This window comes from Uranotaenia lowii, chromosome 3 (assembly GCF_029784155.1).
Source record: "Uranotaenia lowii strain MFRU-FL chromosome 3, ASM2978415v1, whole genome shotgun sequence".
Taxonomy (NCBI): Eukaryota; Metazoa; Arthropoda; class Insecta; order Diptera; family Culicidae; genus Uranotaenia; species Uranotaenia lowii.
Genome location: NC_073693.1, coordinates 164674282 through 164694341, shown reverse-complemented (window position 1 = coordinate 164694341; position 20060 = coordinate 164674282). Strand labels below are relative to the sequence as shown.

Genomic DNA, 20060 nt, shown 5'->3' with positions numbered 1-20060 from the left:
TCTTAGGGGTTATCTACTTTTCGAAATGGGGTTTAACGTGTGACTTGCCCACCATCTTTCTCATCGCCATGTTCAGCATTCCCACCATTTCTATAATTCCTTATGTATCTTGATACCACAAATGATGATGATCCATAATGATTGGTAATGATGATGCCAAAAAATGGCATATTTGCCATGACACTGTAAAAATCGCAATCCGGGCAGAGTCAGCTTCGTTTCCTGTAGTTTTTAAGACAGATATTAGAGCCGGTAGATTCATATCCGTGAAAATCTGGTATTGAACTCCCAATTGTCGGTATCGGCGCATTTGCACATTTGTTGAAGCTAATTGGCTTAAGTTTTGGATTTAACGCATACGACAGAATGGCGGACAGTGCCGGAGAATGGTGTCTCATTGAGAGCGATCCCGGAGTTTTTACGGAACTTATTCGCGGATTTGGTAGGTGTGCCGTGTAACCTAGCTCTAAAAACTAAGCTGTGTTAATTTAATTTTATTCTCTCACTCAGGTGTTGAAGGCGTGCAGGTCGAGGAACTTTGGAGCTTGGATGAGGAACAGTTCAAGAACCTAGCTCCGATTCACGGTTTAATATTCCTTTTCAAATGGGTTAAGGATGACGAACCGGCCGGATCAATTGTGCAGGATAGCCGACTGGAAAAAATTTTCTTTGCCAAACAGGTGATCAACAATGCTTGTGCGACTCAGGCCATTTTGAGCATTTTATTGAACAGTGGTCATGCTGACATTCAGTTGGGGTCCACGTTGCGAGATTTTAAGGAATTCTGCCTTTCCTTCGACGCTTACAACAAAGGTCTGGCCATGAGTAATGCATCTCAGATACGGACAGTTCACAATTCATTTGCTCGCCAGACACTGTTTGAGCTGGACAACAAACATGCCAATAAAGATGAGGATGTCTTCCACTTCGTAGGGTATGTTCCGGTTGATGGTCGTCTGTATGAACTGGATGGTCTGAAGGAAGGGCCTATTGATTTGGGAGCAGTGGGTGCTGGAGATGATTGGCTTAATGTTGTACGTCCGATTATTGAAAAGCGCATTCAGAAATACAGTGAAGGAGAAATACATTTCAATTTGATGGCTTTGGTCTCTGACCGGCAAATGATCTATCAACGCCAAGTAGATCAACTCTTGAAATCGGGGGATGACGAAATGGAAACTGATACAAAACAGAATGAAATCACTCGTTTGCGGATGTTAATCGAAGATGAAGTGTCAAAACGAAAGCGCTATAAGGTTGAAAATATTCGTCGCAAGCATAACTATCTACCGTTGATAGTAGAGTTGCTTAAGATTTTGGCACAGAATGGCCAGTTAATGCCTCTCTATGAGAAGGCCAAACAGCGAGCTACGGAGCGAGAAACCGTAAAATCAGTGTCTCAAAAATAGCAGATTCTGTTTTTTAAATTGTTTTCTTCAGAACTGCATTAACACAACCTATTTTCTTATAAGCTCCTGTTCTTATGGTGGAATAAACGTAATTTGATTGATGCAAATTTGTGTTTTTAAGATTCGATCATTGAAGAATTATATAGTCCTATTTGCCACTGGTATAGTGTTCGTGATATTATGCTGGTTGTTTCATCAACACTTTTCAGTTTTGGGAAAATCAACCTAAAAAACGACCATATTTGTCGACAGGCTGCCCGTTTTTGTACCGAGAATTTTTGATGTTAAGTTGTCCAGTCTCTTCTGTACGTTCAGCAAGTGTCAAGTGTACAAATTAGGTTTCAAAATGAACTAAGCAAAAAAAAAAGATTAAAAGAGTAGAAATGAAAAAATCTAACTAGCTTTCCCTTCACTAATTCATAATCAGCATCATATGGATGCTTTATTTTGCCGAATGAAGTCAATTTCGAAACGTTTTTTTTTTTATTTCTCGTTCAGCTGCAGCCCTCATGCCTTCTTCAGCTATCACATCTTAGAAACTATACTGAAAACAAAACAAAATTAAAACAATGATGAGCGGACATAAACTGATCAGTTTTGCACAAGTCTATATTCCGGTTCACTTGCTATAGTGAAACTCGAATTGCGTTTCTATGTTAGTTTCGATTTCAAGTCTCGCTTTTGAATGAGTTGATTCCTTGATTAAATGTTTTTTATAGGCTTTCTTTCGAATCATTTGTTTTGTAACAATTGAAAAAAAGTTCATTTACCTTCTGTGCTACACTTTTACTCTTTTCTGAGCTGTTTCAGCTATCAAAGGCGATTCAGCGTTAATATCCTGCATACTGATTTTGTGTTGCTCTTCAACCACTTGTGGTACGTCTTTCTGTTTTTCTAAATGCTCGATCAGCGTACTGATAGTGTCGTTAGAAACGTGTTTTCTAATTGCTTGGAAAAATTTATTGTAATGATGAAGATTGTGTCTGCAAAAAAAAAAAAACAATAATTGGCATAGTTGTTTCAGGGACAAATTTTTCATAATTACATCATAAGAAGTATGGGACCCAGCATTTCCCTGGTATTGTACAGATGATGTGAGTATGCTCTGGTATGTTTTGTACAAGCCAAGCATGAACAGCTACTGGAAAATCCGGTAAAATCATCTGCCCATCGGGTATCCTTTACATCCAGTTCCGTTTCCATGTTTTCTACACTAGGCTCATCAACAGAAAAGCTAAATGTTAAAGCTCGATTTTGCTTAGTTTTCAGATACGGGTAACTGGTGTCGAAAACGTCGATACCACGGACTACCAGTTCTAGTACCATTTTAGGAGTATATGCTCCAAAAAGAAACCTCGGTTTTTGATTTGGAAGTTCTTTACAAACCTGCGAAACAATATCTAACAAAGATTCTTTATCCAGTTCCGTTGCTGAGCCGCCATTGGAATGTAATCCGGCTATAAGGTAACCGCCGAAATCCGCATCAAACTTTTTTAAAAATTTAACAGATTTCTCTCGTATGTTAGTGTTAAAACCTCCTATTATCGGCCCAAGCAGAGTTGATTGAGTCAAAGTATCAGATTTACGATGTAGTTCAAGGCATTGCTCTACAAAAGTTTCAGTTCTATCAAAAGATTTTTGAACCCTTTTCTTCGAGCTTTCATTTGTGGTATCTCCGTCAAATAGAGGAACGTAGATGTTCGGTTTGAACGTTTCGACCAGTTTGAAATACTTCTCTGAAGTATAGTTTTTACGACCACTTCTACTATATATAGGTACCAAATCCTTCTCGTGAAAATTGGGCAGACATAATTCGGCCGGGTCCTGCAACACCAACAGTGCAACCGATTGCTTTTGGGCGGTGAAGTTCGCAATCCCAGCACCAGAGGCGGCCACGGCTTCTTCCATGTGTTCGGTATTAGTGAGCGAATATTGCAGGAATTTTGGTTCCACATTTAAGTAGTTTTCAACTTCTTTGGATAGATGGGGGATGCTACCGCCCTGTAATAGTAACAGATTGTCTAAATATGGAAATTGATGTCACGTTTAAGCGTTAAACCAGTTACCTTGGTGTGATACACAAAACCTGGTGTTTGAATTTCCACATGTGCCAGTTTTTGAACACCGGCTAGCGTTCCAGTTCGTCCGGAACATTTAGATGCCATTTCGACGACGAAATTCATTTCTACCTCGATAGGAAACTTTAAGATGTGGCCTGAATATTATTATTATTCTTTTTATTGTGCTGTTCTGTTAATAAAAGATTTCAAAATAAAATTACGGAACAATTTTCAAAACAATATTTTGCAGCGAACGCAGCGAATAAACATACACTGAACAAAATCGGGCTGTATAAAGCAAGCGCATACACACAAAAAAAAGCATAGTAAAATTACTAAATCCGTGGTTTAAACGAACAACAGGCGACCATATTTTTGAGTCAAATATGTTTTGTTGTTTATAATACCTTACGCATAGCTATTTTACCATGTGCTCAATTTGGCTGCGCATAGTAAATTCGACTGCGTTTTAGTAAAATTGTCAATGAAATGATGCATTGTTTTACTTCGTCCCTAGTAAAATTAAAATGTTTCATGATGAAACTAGTATGTGTTATGATAAAGATTAGGAGGAACGACCCGCATAATCAAATATCATACCACGAATCTTCCATATCATTTAATTCTGATTACCATAATACCCAAGTAACCATAAGCACTAAAGCTTTGCATTTTTATAGCTTTACACCAGCATTCAAAGGCTAAATTACACTATATCAGCACATCAAGTGCAATTTTGCATTACAACAGCCCTTCGAGTGCTATGCTGCATAATGTTAGAATTATACCACTCTTTAAAAATGCAACTTGCATTCTATCAGCTTTGCACAATGCATTTGAAATGCAACATTGCTCTAAATCAGAATAACAAATGCTATATTTTCTAAGCATTAAATTGGCATCACACAAGGTTGCTTTAATGCTTTTAAGCACTATGTAAGCACTACAGTGGCATTAGGCCAAAGCACATTAGCATTGATTGATGCTGAATCAATGCAAATTCAGGGCACCGGTTGCTAGAAATTTGATTCAAATAGGTCTTTTTTTCAAAGATTTAACGTGGACCTGATAGGTTCACAGGCAAAGTCAATGTCAAATGTCAGAGCCACATATGTCATGAGTTCGATTCCAGGTCATTTTCAACTGAAAAATAATAAAAAAAATCATGTAGAAAATTCAATCCGAGAGATCTCCTCAATATGCATAAGCGAATATAAAAATAATTACAAATTAAGAATCATGGCCGAAAAATGAACCAAACAAAAATCCAAAATATTTTTTTTTTCGCATGGTCGAACCTCATTCGAACGCCATTTGCATTTTCCCAGCATTTTGCCCGCCAACGCTGTAGCATCAACCAATGCTATAACTGTGCTTTTATAGGGTTATACCAGTTTCTGCACTAATGCAGCAGTTAATTTCGCCAAACCTGGCTCAAAGAGCTAAAATGATGCACAGAATCAAGCACTATAGCTGACGCTAGAGCAGAGTTGATGCTAGATTTTAGTGCTTATGGTTACTTGGGTAGTGACTATCCAGTTTATCGTCCTTAAATAATTTAATTTTCACCAAATTTCCATTTTTGCGGCGTCCCTACTAGAAATCATAATGTACTATTACTGGAAGATACAGTTTATGATCTTAAAAACGAATTTGATTTGTGTCTTTACTTCACGTCATTCATAAAGAAACAAAATGGCGTTTTCGAGCGAGTTCGAGGTTGCAATTCTTAAGAAAAAGACGTTCTCTCGCGAAATTTTCTGCATCGTAACGCAAGCTATACCGCAATCGGTGCGGAAACAGTGGCCGATGGAACCAGTGTGGAAAAAAGCGAAACTTTACGAGGTGGTTTCTACAGGAATTGTACGAAAGAAGTCAACTCAGAAGGTACGAACGAACCAGTTTTAGATCTTCTCTTTTGGTGGTTATTTGTTTAATTCGTAATTTTAAATTGTTTTTTTTTAACAGATATTTTATCCGAAGAACTGGATCTTACAGCTTGAAAGGAACTGTAAATTAGACAGGCCAAAAATTTGTTCCGGTATAAATAATACCAGTGCCGTTTCCCCAGCAGCAGTGGAGGATAGAGCTCGGACCAAACCAAGCTTTTGACCTATGCTTTAACGGCAGCTGAATAGCAATGTTGCCGATGGAATGGCACAGGAAATTGTCGACAGAAATAGTATCGTTAGGCGGGAATGGAAAATGAAAGAAGCGAATACTTTCCTGTCGCTGCTGTTTCAATCGTACCGGTACCGGTAATTCAAACTCCCGGAAGGTGTGCCGAACCTCGGTCAAGCTGGAAGAATCGGCCCGTGGAGCATGAATCATCACCGGAAGGATTATTCTACAGGTGAGTTGAATGTTTTTAGAGGGAGAATAAGCGATTTTAGTAATTGACGTTTAAGTGTTTCAGATGCGACGAGGAAGTGTGGTCAGTGGAGGAAGTTTACAAAAGAGTCGAAGTAGTTCAAGTTAAAAGTTTGTGCTAACAATTTAGTGGTAAGACTTTAGTTTGAATTATCAAATTTGCAATCGTATCTAATAATATTCGGTAACTTGACAGTCCGCGGCTACCGGTGATAGAATTGGAAGCGCCACTGAAGCTGTTCAACATCCAAAAAAACAACGAAACGCTGCCGACAGAGCTGTGCTCGCCTAAGTTTTCTTCGTTCCCGAGCTGTGCCTCGATCGAAAATGACGCCAGTCTGCTCAAGGTGAGCGGTTCGATGGCTACCAAATGGAAACGGCTGATGGAAAACTTCTCTTCTTTGGATGCACTCAAGAACAATGCCGCGGAGCAGTTCGATGCTCGTGAATTTTTTTCTCAAACTTTTGGAGTTCAATCAAGAGATGTGAATTTTGTGGCCAGCAACGGGAACGTTACCTTCGACGCAGCAGAACAGATATTCTCCGCTGCGTGAACTTATGCTTCACCTGGTTCTCTTACGGCTGAGGTTAATAACTTGAAAACATAACCCGAATACGAAAATATTGTAACACAACAGTTCCTGTAGCAGTTATAAAACGATTAGAAACAGCGTAAAAAAACGTTTAGATAATGATATCTGAAACCATAAAAAACATTGCACTTATCTTGAATTCCAAAACGACGGTCTGTTGAATATGGCGTTAAGTTATGTTACTGTTTAAAACTATTAAAACCTCTGTATGGAGACACTGTTCTAGGAACAGTCGGGATATGGTTTATAAAACGCTTATGAATAACGTTTTCAGCGCACTAAACTGTTCCTAGAATGAACATATGTAGGCATATTTTGAACGATTTATCAAACCGTTAATCGAACTGTTACGGAAATCGGTGCACGAACCGTTCGATCCAAAATTACTTTTTTTTGATGGCCTCATATAACGTAACCATTGAAAAAAACTATAAGATTGTATCGTTAAACTGCTAAGAGACGATAACCTCAAAGCTTTTTTGTACCCTCACCCACACAAAGATGAAAATATTTTGGGAATTTTCGGATTTTCATTATTTAATAAATTCATACTTTCAACTCATCTTCATTGAGATTTTATTAGGTACTTACACAACGGTGTACAGCCGCTACGGAATGCCTGGTAAACAGCTAGGCCGACGGACCAGGACCCTGGAAAAAACCTAACCATTCCGGGGGATCCGCCTGGAACGACAAGTACTTGTTTAGGACCACTCCATACCCTTCCGACTTTGTTTTCATCAGCTCCTAAACCAGGTTTCACACACGACACACGGGCGGAACATTGTCGCAGCTGCTGGATCCAGAATCCTCACTCCTCCTTCTTTCAACGTGATGCATGGCTCCTTCAGCGAAAATGTTGCTGAAAAAAAGCCCTTTTTATGTTTGTTATTGTTAATGTATAAAATTAGATTTACCTGTTGCGATCATCGCTAGAAAAAGTCCCTGTATATATGTCCTCAACATCCGATTTGCGGCTGCCGATTGCCGTCCGGCAAACCACAATCGGAGAAAACTTTGGTGCTGGTATTTACCGGTACGGAACTTTGAAACGCGAAAAACGAAGGCTTCTTTTTCCTCTTTTTTGTGTTGTCGGCAGTGATGTCAACTAGACTGTTTTTTTAAATTGTATCAATGTGGAATGAAAATGTGAAAATAAAAAGTGTTATTGGAGATTAATTTTTATTTTATCTTTTCATCGTCTCAGCAGGGAGTGGGTGGGAAGGGGGGGGGGGGGGGGGGGGGGTTCAGGTGAGTTTTCATTACGTCGTATGAAACACCCCAAGAATTCACAGAAAACTACTGCAAAAGTTATCAAAACAACTTTAAAATTTGTATCTGACGTATAGAATATGTTTCTCAGGCTGCAAATATTCTAAATGGAATTAAGTTACGACTAGTTTATGTCAGTTTTTGTATTATATTTTTTCGTAACAAAAACTCCTTCTTTACATTTTGTTTCATACGACGTAATGATAGCTCACGCGAGTTGTGAATGTAGCATAATTAATGAGTAACAAAAAATATTTTTAATAGATTCGACATGTTAAACTCAACTCAAGGCTCAACAGCGTGAGTAAAATTTAGAATAGAATACCAAAAGATTTGGTTGGTATTTATAAAACTTGAAATTAAATTTTGAATCTAACGTTGCACCGCCATCAACTATAATTTTTTGTCCATAACAAATAAGATATATCAAAAATCGAAAGATTTTTTCTATAATGAACTTTTTATAATTATTATAACTCTTATAACAATTTGATACATGATAAGATAATAGATTGTAGCATTAAAGATAAATAACAACTCCTTAAACGACGAAGCCATTGTATTAGCAACAAAAATGTATTCATTTTATGTATCTGTTTAGAATATATAAAATAAATTACTCAATATATTTATTTATTTAAAATACATACATTTTCACAAATCAGTGCTAATTTTTTTTTTCGAGTCATCTGGCATCTCTGACCCGCGTTTTGGTCATTTTGACGTGAGTTTGACATATGACGTAAACGCTATGTGTTAAGGTTCGAGAACAGTTTTATGATTATTTATAAAATTGAAGTAAATCGTTTAAACCTTCATTCACCTTTTCAGATACCGTCACTTATTTACATGAACGTTCATATTTCTTTTTTATCGTTGTCGAAGTACAGTTTAAAACAATAGCTACGTTCATCGAAACAATCACTATTTCTAGAGCCGTAGATGTATCGTACTGATTATTCAAGATATAGTTTTTTGGTATGCGGGAAGTTAGAAACCCGAGCCAGTCGTGCACAGTTAAAATGGAGCTAGGTAAGAATACTTCTAGTCTAGGTTTATTTTTAAATGAAAATGACGACCTTTTTTTTCAGGAAACGTTCGGTAACGGAGCATGAATATCCGATAAAATGGTCAGCTGAATTTGTTTTGTTAAAAACACAAAGCATGCTAGATTTTGTTGGAGTACTTCGAAGAACAACTGGCGAAACAGAAAGAACAAAGGGCTGCAGTATCGACAACCGTTTCAGAGAGATTTCAACAATCCGAGTCCAAATGAAGCTTCCATTCCTAATGACATCAAATTGCCATGTGTCCATTTCTTTTGCCTTCGGCGCACCTTCAATGGCTCCCCTGGAAGAGAAACACCAAAACCACAAATTTAATGATATAGATAACAGTTTAGTTTATAAATGAGGATTTTGTTATTAACATCTAAATAAGTATTTGAACTAAAAAAATTAGAACTATTTTCGAGGGCTAAGCTTGACTAAGAACTTCTGAATCGAAATCAAATTTTAACATAGGTAGAAAAAATAACTATATTCAATGTTGCTTAGAATTGAAAGTTTTAAATCGAGAAGAAGAAAAAAGACATCTAGGAAGAAATTTTTTGATAACACAGAAAAGTGTCAAACTCAATTTAAGACATCAATAACAATAAAATTCTATTGTGATAAAATCCGAAAAATACAAATATTTTAAATGTCTATTATCAAATTTATTTATATTACTATTAATTACCAATCATACCACGAATCGTCCCGCCTAGTTAATTTTGTGTCTTTTTATTATTGTTAAAAGATACGTTCTATCGTCATCATTTTCTTAAAAGATCATAAAGTAAAGATTACACGTATCATATATTTCGGGTCATGGTCGTTTTGGAAAAGAAAAAAGCAAAAAAAATGAATGGTTACTCTACTTAACGACCCGTTCGCTGTATCGTAAAGTGCGTCCAAACGATTCCATTTCATGGGAAAAAGACTACCTTAATCGTTCATTAATAATCCAAAACTATAAAGCTAATCTTTCATGTGTCTTAGGAAGAAGATAATGGCAATCGTTATTTTATAATACTGATTTATGCGGGGAGGAGCTTGATTTAAATAGTAAAGTTACTATGTATGTTTGTTTGTTTATTTGCATGCATGCATTATGACATTATTTGAAACATGAAAATTCACACTTCCGACACACGTCGGTCAATCTTAGTGTGTTCTCCCGATGCTCTGGAATGATTTTCAAAGTTATGTAACTATAAAGCAGCTGAAAATTAGTTTTTTTTTACAAACGGGTTTGATGACCCGCATACTAAAAAACTATATCTCAAACAGTCCATACAATAAATCAACGGCTTCAGAAATAGTGACTATCTCTGTAAACGTAGTGTGGTTATATTGTTGAACTTAATTTCTAAAACGATAAGAACAAAACATGAACGTTCATGTGGAAAAGTGATGATATCTGAAAAGGTGTATCAACGGTTTGAACGATTACTTAAATTATATTGTTATCGTGAAAATGATCTCAAACCATCCGCTATTTCGAAGCTGCGCTGCTGCCATCTAGGGTAGTACGATGAAGCGTGAGCAACATTCTGGGTGAACGATAAATTATAGACGACTTCACATTGCTTCGAGTTAAGTTTCCATAAATCTAAATGATTATGAAAAAAAAACACTACTTTGAAAAATTTAAGTTGGTTTTCAATTAAATTAGAATAAATTAGCCTGGTAGAAGAGTCAATTCTATCTGATAGCTCCATTTTAAAATAGTCAGTTGGTCAGAAAAAACTAACATGTAAATCAATCTTTTCGTTCATTTTCTAAACTTTTAATTTTTTCCAATTATCTATATTGGTGTATCATATCTTTATATTAAACTTTATGCGCTTCTCGTCGGTCTGTATGCATGAACAATTGGTTACTTTAAACTATTGGATTTGGTTTAGTTGTAACATTTCATGAATACGTTATATAAAAATTTAAATAGATTCAGCCTAAGACAGTATAAAGTGTTAAATTTTAATTTTAATTTTTTTACGGCTAGTGGTTGTATAAATTTAATTTTTAATAAAATTTCTCCAAAAAAATCATATAAGGTCCGATAAAGTACAAAACATGATATAACCATTGAACGATGTCAATTGCATACCGTCAAAGTAAACTTAAATTGTGTATTTATTCAAGGATATATTTTTTCCATGGCATTTTTACCACCATCAAATATCCAAATCCGCCTTACAGCTTTAAAATTATTACGCCTTATAGTATGCAGCTGCAGAAGGAAACCTAATAGAAAATATCAAAAATTTATGTTTTTTCGAATAAAAAAAATTTTAGCTTACCAATTGTTGGTTCTTCCCCAAATTTTGAAGGAATGTTAATTGATTTCTTCTTTAACAAACTGCAATTGAAAATGTGCATTTGGCTTGAGTTTTCATTCAGAAATATGTGAAATACTCTGAAGAGTTTTTGGCGTAGTAAAAAATTGACCTTTTTTGTTGTCCATTTGCGATGCTTCACGGAACATATACATTTTTTCCTGTAGCTCAAAATAATCTCTGAATCTTCTACTTTAAATTTGTATCCATCATTTTCTGAAAAACCCTAACCAAATCAGAGAAAATAATGATTTATTACTAGCTAGTTTTTCCCCCTGTTTGTTTACATTTTTTGCACGCACACGATCTGTCAAAAATTAGCTTCGAAATCGCGAATTATCTGTAGCGTTCATGCCTTCTGTCACACTCATGCGAAAATAGCCGAAATGAGGGTGCCAGAGATGCCAGATGTTTTTTAACAAAATCGAAGCATTCACCAATGACCATTTTTATTAGGTTTTATTAGCAGGTAATATGCAGATTTCTGTTTTTCAGGGAAATTGGTCTTTAACGCTTGTGCCGATGACATAGTGATAGCGATGCGATGCGAATTTACGGACGCAGCCTATGCGAATTCGAGCAGCGGAACAAATTGACATCTGCTTCGCCGCTTTGAGTATGTCAGGTTTAAGCGATTCACATACCCCAAGTAACCATAAGCACTAAAAACTAGCACCAACTCTGCTCTAACATCAGCTATAGAGCTTGATTCTGTGCATCATATTAGCCCTGTGAGCCAGGTTTGGCGAAATTAACTGCGGCTTTAGTACAGAAACTGGTATAACCCTATAAAAGCACTGTGCTATGCTGAATTGATGCTATAGCGTTGGCGGGCAAAATGCTGGGAAAATGCAAATGGCGTTCAAATGAGGTACAACCATGCGGGTAAAAAAAAACTTCGATTTTTGTTTGGCTCCATTTTTTCTGCCATGATAATGAATTTGACTTATTTTGATATTCGCTGATGCATATTAAGGGGATCTCTCGGTTTGAATTTTCAATATTTTTATTTTTTATTTTTCGGGTGAAGATGACCTGGAATCGAACTCATGACATCCATATGGATCGGACATTTTTCAGTAACTCTGCTTGTGGACCTATCAGGTCCGCGTTAAATCTTTGAAATTAAAGTCCTATTTGAATCAAATTTCTAGCAACCGGTGCCCTAAATTTGCATTGATTCAGCATCAATCAATGCTAATGTGCTTTGGCCTAATGCCAGTGTAGTGCTCAAATAGTGCAAAAAAGTATTTAAGCAAGCTTGTTTGATGCGAATTTAATGCTTAGAAAATATAGCATTTGTTATTCTGTTTTAGAGCTATGATGAATTTCTAAAGCATTGTGTAAAGCTGATGAAATGCTAGTTGCATTTTAAAAGAGTGGTATAATTCTAATTTCATGCAGCATAGCACTCGAAGGGCTGTTGTAATGCAAAATTGCACTTGGTATGCTGATATAGTGTAATTTAGCACTTGAATGCTGGAGTAAAGCTATAAAAATGCAAAGCTTTAGTGCTTATGGTTACTTGGGCATTTTCATCACATGTGGTTCACCGCATTGAATCGCATTCACCGCATTGCATCGCATCGTATTCACTATGTCATCGGCCTTAGGGCATCTGTATTCGTGGTCTATTCTTGGGTCTAATTTATACAAGAATTGAACCAAAGAAATTAGATCCGATCCAATGAAAAAACTGGCAACTGCACTCGTGTTCCATTAACTGTCAAACGGTTTAGAACTGCGTCAAATTGGATCCAAATGTCATCAGTTTTGGATCAATCCTTATACCAGCTCTAAAAAAAGTTGAGTTGAAACTGGTATAATTAGTGGTATGAATAAGGTTTAGTAATTGCTTCGGTAGCTTTTACTTTGCTCGAAATCAAGCAAAGCAAAAGCCCAAAGCATTTGCTTAGTTTGGTATGAATAAACATTTGCTTAGCAGATGTGTACTAAAGTCTTAGAACATAGCTTTTGCTTCAAAAAAAAGAGCTATCCAACCAGCAGAATCTGAAATTTTCTAAAGTAAAATGAAAGAAGACAATAAAAAAAATGAAAAGCACGACTAAAATAGCCATGAAATCGACGGTGCGGGTGGTGGGTGTAAGAACGATCGGAAAAATTTAAGTCAATACATGCTCGTATGTTGATGTTTAAAGAAAATTGAATATTGTCAAACAAAAAATGGCCTAGCTTTTTAACATTTATCATAAGCTCTCCCACACGTTCTCGGATCGGGATAATCCGATATATAAAAAAAAATAGGCAATAGGCGTGCATCTTAACTTAAGATGTTTTTTTAAATCATTGAATTATAAAAAATCATATAAATTTGGGAGATCTGAATTATGTTTTAAATTATTACAACTTTCTTCCAACTTCAAGCCGATTGGGACTTCTTCCACTGTAGCCGGATTTTTTTAATTTGAAATATTTACTAATTGATTTGTTTTGTTTCATCTTAGACGAATCATTTCATACAACAACAGGAATATGAAAAAAGTTGGGTTATCACTTCGACTGTTCTTTATCTATGTTGAAAATGCCTTTTTAAATTGTATTGCAGTGTAATATTGCTAATTTTATAAATTCATGACGTTGTTGAAGAATTTGTTTATTGGAAAAGTCTGCTACCAAGCATGCTTAGAAAATAAAGTAATTGCTAGGAGATTTCTCGAGCGATTGCTTCAGATTTGGGCTTTATTCATACCAAACTAGCTTGTTCTAAAAGTAAAATCTCCTGACTGAGAAAACAGCTGTCAGAAAAAACTTTATTCATATCAACCGAAGCAATTGCTTTCTGCGACTGCTCGAATGCTCGATTTAGTTTAGCAAAAGCAATTGCTAGGGTTTTTTCATACCACCTAATGGATCACCAATGCGGTTGCTCGGGTCGGAATTTGGATCTAAACCGGCTGTTTGGACCACGGATACAGGTGCTCTTAGACTGGTTTGATATTAATCGTCTGTATGCCCACTCAAATTGATTTCAATTACAGACAATTGAAAAAAAGTTAAATTATGTTTAACGTATATCTCCGCAGTTCGCTTCTTCATTCGCGTTTGCTACTTTTCGCGTTCATTATATCATCGTATTGTTAACTTACACGCAGAAAAATATATTTTGGGAATAATAAAATTTTGGAAGAAAATAATAAAAATTTTGGTTGGGAAAAAGCAGAAATATATATTTGATTACTTTTATACGAAAGTGTAGATGAAATTAAAGCGAGTGTATTTATCAATATAATATAGGCCCTTTTTGAAAACGAATCGTATTTCTTGTCAAAACAACAATATTTTTGTGAAAAAAAATTAAAACAAACTGGTTTAAATTTAAGAAGTTTGATTGATTCAAAATTACAAAACGTTTTTGAATTGCAGCAATTCATTTTTTACTAATCAAAATAAAAAGAAATACAGTGGATTTTAATAATCCTGTTTGGTTATTTCAAGGATTTTTTTCCATTCATGAATAAAACACTAGAATTTAACTCATTTTTATATTCATATCAAATTATTCCACCCTTTTCATTTTTTTGGTTTCCGCGGGACAGCTCTTCTGGCAGCAGCAACTAATCGAAGCCAAAACCAACAATCGAAGCACCAAAATCTGCGACCCATTATAAATCAGCCTCATTGGCCCGGATGTTGATTGTTGTGTCTCGAATGCTCCTCTTGACATCTGAAATGGTAGGGGAAAGAAAAGTGAAGTTAGTTATATGGGACTTTTCAGACATTTGAGTAGCACAAAAATGTCTGGCCGATTGTAAGATTTATTCAAACTGGACGGACAGTTGATTATAAACTGCAAACTCACATTATATCACTCGCAGGACACGGACCAGGTACACGGCACGGATGATCGAAGAAATTTTCCCAAGGATCGAACGAGATGCGAAAACAAAATTTTCTTCTTCGGGGTAGCCGTTGCGCGGCTTCTTCCTGCGGAACCGGAACTGGCTTACATATTCCTGTTCAACCAGTCCTTGGATGTTGTTCTAGGGCGATTCGCCATCAGCCGGCGCTTTGACGAAGTCCCCTGAACATTGCAGCACCCTGCGAAGAAAAATAACATAAAAAAGGACAAACTGAAAGAAATTTTACATTTTTTTATTGCTGATCCACTCTTTTTTTCTATTTCTGCGATAGCTGATTTGGGCGCCCGTAGGGTACCACTGTAAAAAAAATTACAGTATTCAAGAAAAAAATTAGCATTGTTCTACATAAGGATTATTTATCGACTGAAATTAAATCGGATGAACAAGCAGAAAACATTGAAAGATGATTTAATAAAAAGTTGTCAAACAAACATGTATACCAAATATTTATAAAACAAAAAATTGTATTTGCCTTGAGCTTGGTCAATCAGCGGTCAAAATCACGGAAAAATGAATAGTTAAAAAACCTGTTTGCGATGGGTTCAATCAGCGGACAAATTCACGAAAAAAAATGAAAACCTGTAGTTGTTTAAGGGGGGGGTAGGGTCTAACACTTTCAAAAAATCGATTTTTTTATTTTTTTATTTTCTTATTGTAAAACATTTCAAGAATGTTGTGTCAAATTTTCAAGTCAATTGAAGCAAAATTGTAGAAATTATAGGCCTTTATCTCCTCCTATCTAATACTGCAAGAAAGCAAAAGCAGAAACTTCAAACGCGTTTTTCTCGAATGCACATTTTTAAAGTCCGTGGACATCGTCATTTGAAAACTACTTATCCGATTCTTTTCAAATTTGGAACATATTTTCTACATATAAAATACCAGACCCCAACGTTTTTCTTTTTTGATTTTTTTACTTTGGGGAGATTTTACAGGTGAAAAATGGCGGATTTTTAGGTGAAAAATCGTAGTTTTTACTTCAAACAGCCACAAAAATTTCATAAAAATATTTTTAAGTTAAATAAAAACGTTGGGGTCCAGAAAAACATCTATTAAAAATATTTTGCTCTGATTTTTTGACTTCAGATGATTCTGTGCTGAGATACAGTGTCCACCGCAAATCCTGTTTTCTAAAAGGCATCCTCGAAAATGCTCCGTCTCCGGCTCATTTTTTAATATTTTTCTACGAAAAAATTACTAAATGTTCTTTTAACAATGCTTTGTATAATGCAAAAAATTTGAATACATTTGTTTGAACGATAGCTCTAGAAAAAAATCGTGAAAATGGTGTTTTTTTTATACCCGTTAAACCCTACCCCCCCCCCCCCCTTAAATAAGTTTAGAGTTCGACGACACGGTAGCGATCATTCATTGAATGTTGGATATCGTGCTTTGTTTTGCAGTCGGAGTTATCCGTATAAAGTTTAACTGAAAAGCGGTTAGCGTGTAGAAAACCGTCAGATTTTATACTGATTTGACAGATCGCACAAATTGCGCAGTCCAATTTTTTGCGATGCGAATGGTATTATTTCCTATAATAGATTATTCACCGTACACAACTCCTTTTTTAACTTCTCATATATGTACGATTTGTTACATTTTAACGACAACATAATTGAATTCGACCGGCATATAAAGTATCAAAGACGCATTTATCGCATCAAAAATCTTCGTCATGCCAAATTCGTTAATTCTCAGGCTATGGAAAAATGTGTTTTCAATAATGTAGATTGTTTTTTTGTTTTGCCTGGGATTTTAACGCTCGTAATTAATTCAATCTCAATGAATACTAAAAATAATAATATTTCATTCCGAAGACTTCATGTTTTGTCCTCTCTTGCAAAATAATGATTTGAAGATTGATTCAAGAATTTACTTCTTAACTTTTCAATGAAATTAGTGAGTGAGAGTGATTTTTTTAACTGTGTTTACTGCTCCGGCTAGCCTACCGCACGGAAGGCTACCGTCGCGCGATTAGAAATTTTCCCAGTAACCGCAATATGCTACTGGTAAATATAGGCTTACCTAGCCGGGAGACAATTCCGGTTCTCGTCCATTTCGTATACGGTATCCCGGCCATAAAAATCCGGGAAAACAGTTGCGCTGCTGACAACTTGATTGCATTTCATGCACGATTCTGTCAGTTTTTTCGTCTTTGTTTGCCACCAATTACACGTTTACCTAATAAAACCAATTTTTGATTAAAAAACAACCCAATTATAAACTTGAAAACAACAATAAAAATATTTTAAAATAAAGAGGCACCCCTCGCCATACACGGTGTATTGGCTTCGACTATATTGTAAAAATAACGAAATCTTGGATTTTGTTTCGGATCGAATTTAAAATCAAAACTACTCATTAAATGTGCATTGATGAAATAAAATTAAATAACAAAACGTTTTGTTCATTCGACTCCCCTTCCTTTTTCTGCGTGTATATAAGTTTTTTTTTAAATTTATGCAGATTCCTACAGTTTTTGGATAAACATAGTACAAAATCGTAAAATATCTAAAATTGGCACCACTGCCCCACACCGGCTGAGTGAGAAAAAAGTAAACAACCAGTTGGTGAAAATGGTGACCGAGCTAGCGAAAACTACCAAAATCCAATGGAATCAACGATTATAAACAACCATGTAAGTAATAATACAGAAAATAACGATGTATCAAATCTTAATCGCATTTTCGTTTCCCCCCAGGAATGCACGTCTTTAGCACATCAGAAACTACAACGAAAATTGGAAACAGAGACCATGTATTTCATCAAGATTTGCTGGAGTCTGATGAGTAGGACACTATCAAAACTCCCAACGGAACTCGACCTTGCTAAAATCGAGTTGTTTTCCCATCCGGCAGTTTCTCCAACAGCTCCGAATAAAAATGGTGCGTTGAACGTACCTTATTCAGATTGGGTGCGATGGGGCACGACAAGAGAATAAAACAAAATAATACGCATGTACATATTTGTTCTGGAAAACAATGTTAAATGTAAGTAAATAATAAAATATAAAATAATATAAAATAGTATAAATACTTATGAAATCCGAAATCTCCATATTTTACGTCTGTGTGCGTGCTCCGTTAGCGCACGATTTTCATTACCGTTCGCATAACGTTCGAAGAACATTATATCAACTCGTTTCACGACTACTACTATCAATGTCTGGTTACGGGAGAACCTTTTGAAAAACTGTAACAGAAACAGTTAGACGACACAATCACGCTTTCCATGAGTGGTTTTGGATGTTATCTCAACTGTTGTAAAACAGTTCCTCCATATAAGCGTTTTAACAGTTTTTAACAATTACATAACCTAACGACATATTAAAAATACTGTGAATTCGGATTTCACGGTTCAACCAATGTATTTCACAGTTTGAATAATCGTTTGCTAAAGGTTTATTTACGCTTCACCAAATCGTCATTAGACTATTTAAGAAATCGTTTGGTTATAATCCTTATTTATGCGGGGATTAATGATCCTGAATTAGTGTAAACAACAAGAATGTTTACCATAGTAAAATTATCATACGCACTTATGTTTTTGAGTCAAATATGTTTTGTTCCCAAAAGTACGATGTGCGTAGTATTTTCTTGATATGAATTGGTGCCACAATGTCAAAATTACTATGCGGACGGTAGTTGTGATAGAAATTATGATGAAATTATCATGATCATAGTATTTTCGACAACAAACATTGAGAGTTATCGAAAATTACCAGGTACATAGTAATTTCAATATTGTTTCATGCGCACTTTCACAAAATCGATGTTAAACTTTTCGTGGTTGAAAACCCGAATACGAAAATATTGTAACACAACAGTTCCTGTAGCAGTTATAAAACGATTAGAAACAGCGTAAAAAAACGTTTAGATAATGATATCTGAAACCATAAAAAACATTGCACTTATCTTGAATTCCAAAACGACGGTCTGTTGAATATGGCGTTAAGTTATGTTACTGTTTAAAACTATTAAAACCTCTGTATGGAGACACTGTTCTAGGAACAGTCGGGATATGGTTTATAAAACGCTTATGAATAACGTTTTCAGCGCACTAAACTGTTCCTAGAATGAACATATGTAGGCATATTTTGAACGATTTATCAAACCGTTAATCGAACTGTTACGGAAATCGGTGCACGAACCGTTCGATCCAAAATTACTTTTTTTTGATGGCCTCATATAACGTAACCATTGAAAAAAACTATAAGATTGTATCGTTAAACTGCTAAGAGACGATAACCTCAAAGCTTTTTTGTACCCTCACCCACACAAAGATGAAAATATTTTGGGAATTTTCGGATTTTCATTATTTAATAAATTCATACTTTCAACTCATCTTCATTGAGATTTTATTAGGTACTTACACAACGGTGTACAGCCGCTACGGAATGCCTGGTAAACAGCTAGGCCGACGGACCAGGACCCTGGAAAAAACCTAACCATTCCGGGGGATCCGCCTGGAACGACAAGTACTTGTTTAGGACCACTCCATACCCTTCCGACTTTGTTTTCATCAGCTCCTAAACCAGGTTTCACACACGACACACGGGCGGAACATTGTCGCAGCTGCTGGATCCAGAATCCTCACTCCTCCTTCTTTCAACGTGATGCATGGCTCCTTCAGCGAAAATGTTGCTGAAAAAAAGCCCTTTTTATGTTTGTTATTGTTAATGTATAAAATTAGATTTACCTGTTGCGATCATCGCTAGAAAAAGTCCCTGTATATATGTCCTCAACATCCGATTTGCGGCTGCCGATTGCCGTCCGGCAAACCACAATCGGAGAAAACTTTGGTGCTGGTATTTACCGGTACGGAACTTTGAAACGCGAAAAACGAAGGCTTCTTTTTCCTCTTTTTTGTGTTGTCGGCAGTGATGTCAACTAGACTGTTTTTTTAAATTGTATCAATGTGGAATGAAAATGTGAAAATAAAAAGTGTTATTGGAGATTAATTTTTATTTTATCTTTTCATCGTCTCAGCAGGGAGTGGGTGGGAAGGGGGGGGGGGGGGGGGGGTTCAGGTGAGTTTTCATTACGTCGTATGAAACACCCCAAGAATTCACAGAAAACTACTGCAAAAGTTAT

General features: G+C 35.9%; 2 protein-coding genes and 4 long non-coding RNA genes across 6 annotated transcripts; 2 read left to right on the top strand and 4 right to left on the bottom strand.

The window, feature by feature from the left end:
- The first annotated feature begins 165 nt into the window (after positions 1-165).
- On the top strand, positions 166-1508 carry LOC129755201 (ubiquitin carboxyl-terminal hydrolase isozyme L5). The gene is made up of 2 exons (XM_055751576.1): positions 166-442; positions 511-1508. The coding sequence occupies exons 1-2, from the start codon at positions 367-369 to the stop codon at positions 1407-1409; spliced, it is 975 nt and encodes a 324-aa protein (XP_055607551.1). The 5' UTR covers positions 166-366; the 3' UTR covers positions 1410-1508.
- Positions 1509-2179: 671 nt separating this feature from the next.
- Positions 2180-3731, bottom strand: LOC129755781 (queuine tRNA-ribosyltransferase accessory subunit 2). Its single transcript, XM_055752426.1, has 3 exons — positions 3476-3731; positions 2455-3410; positions 2180-2392 (listed from the first exon to the last, which is right to left on the bottom strand). Exons 1-3 carry the CDS (start codon positions 3590-3592, stop codon positions 2188-2190), a joined length of 1278 nt encoding a protein of 425 aa, XP_055608401.1. The 5' UTR covers positions 3593-3731; the 3' UTR covers positions 2180-2187.
- A 1293-nt stretch (positions 3732-5024) lies between these two features.
- On the top strand, positions 5025-6436 carry LOC129756139 (uncharacterized). Its single transcript, XR_008739404.1, has 4 exons — positions 5025-5356; positions 5438-5822; positions 5878-5971; positions 6036-6436. It is a non-coding gene; the product is annotated as an uncharacterized LOC129756139 (long non-coding RNA).
- A 555-nt stretch (positions 6437-6991) lies between these two features.
- LOC129756138 (uncharacterized) lies at positions 6992-7540 on the bottom strand. Its single transcript, XR_008739403.1, has 2 exons — positions 7350-7540; positions 6992-7294 (listed from the first exon to the last, which is right to left on the bottom strand). It is a non-coding gene; the product is annotated as an uncharacterized LOC129756138 (long non-coding RNA).
- A 7047-nt stretch (positions 7541-14587) lies between these two features.
- On the bottom strand, positions 14588-17135 carry LOC129757796 (uncharacterized). The gene is made up of 3 exons (XR_008739806.1): positions 16993-17135; positions 14907-15145; positions 14588-14771 (listed from the first exon to the last, which is right to left on the bottom strand). It is a non-coding gene; the product is annotated as an uncharacterized LOC129757796 (long non-coding RNA).
- Positions 17136-19307: 2172 nt separating this feature from the next.
- On the bottom strand, positions 19308-19856 carry LOC129757461 (uncharacterized). The gene is made up of 2 exons (XR_008739712.1): positions 19666-19856; positions 19308-19610 (listed from the first exon to the last, which is right to left on the bottom strand). It is a non-coding gene; the product is annotated as an uncharacterized LOC129757461 (long non-coding RNA).
- Positions 19857-20060: the final 204 nt, after the last annotated feature.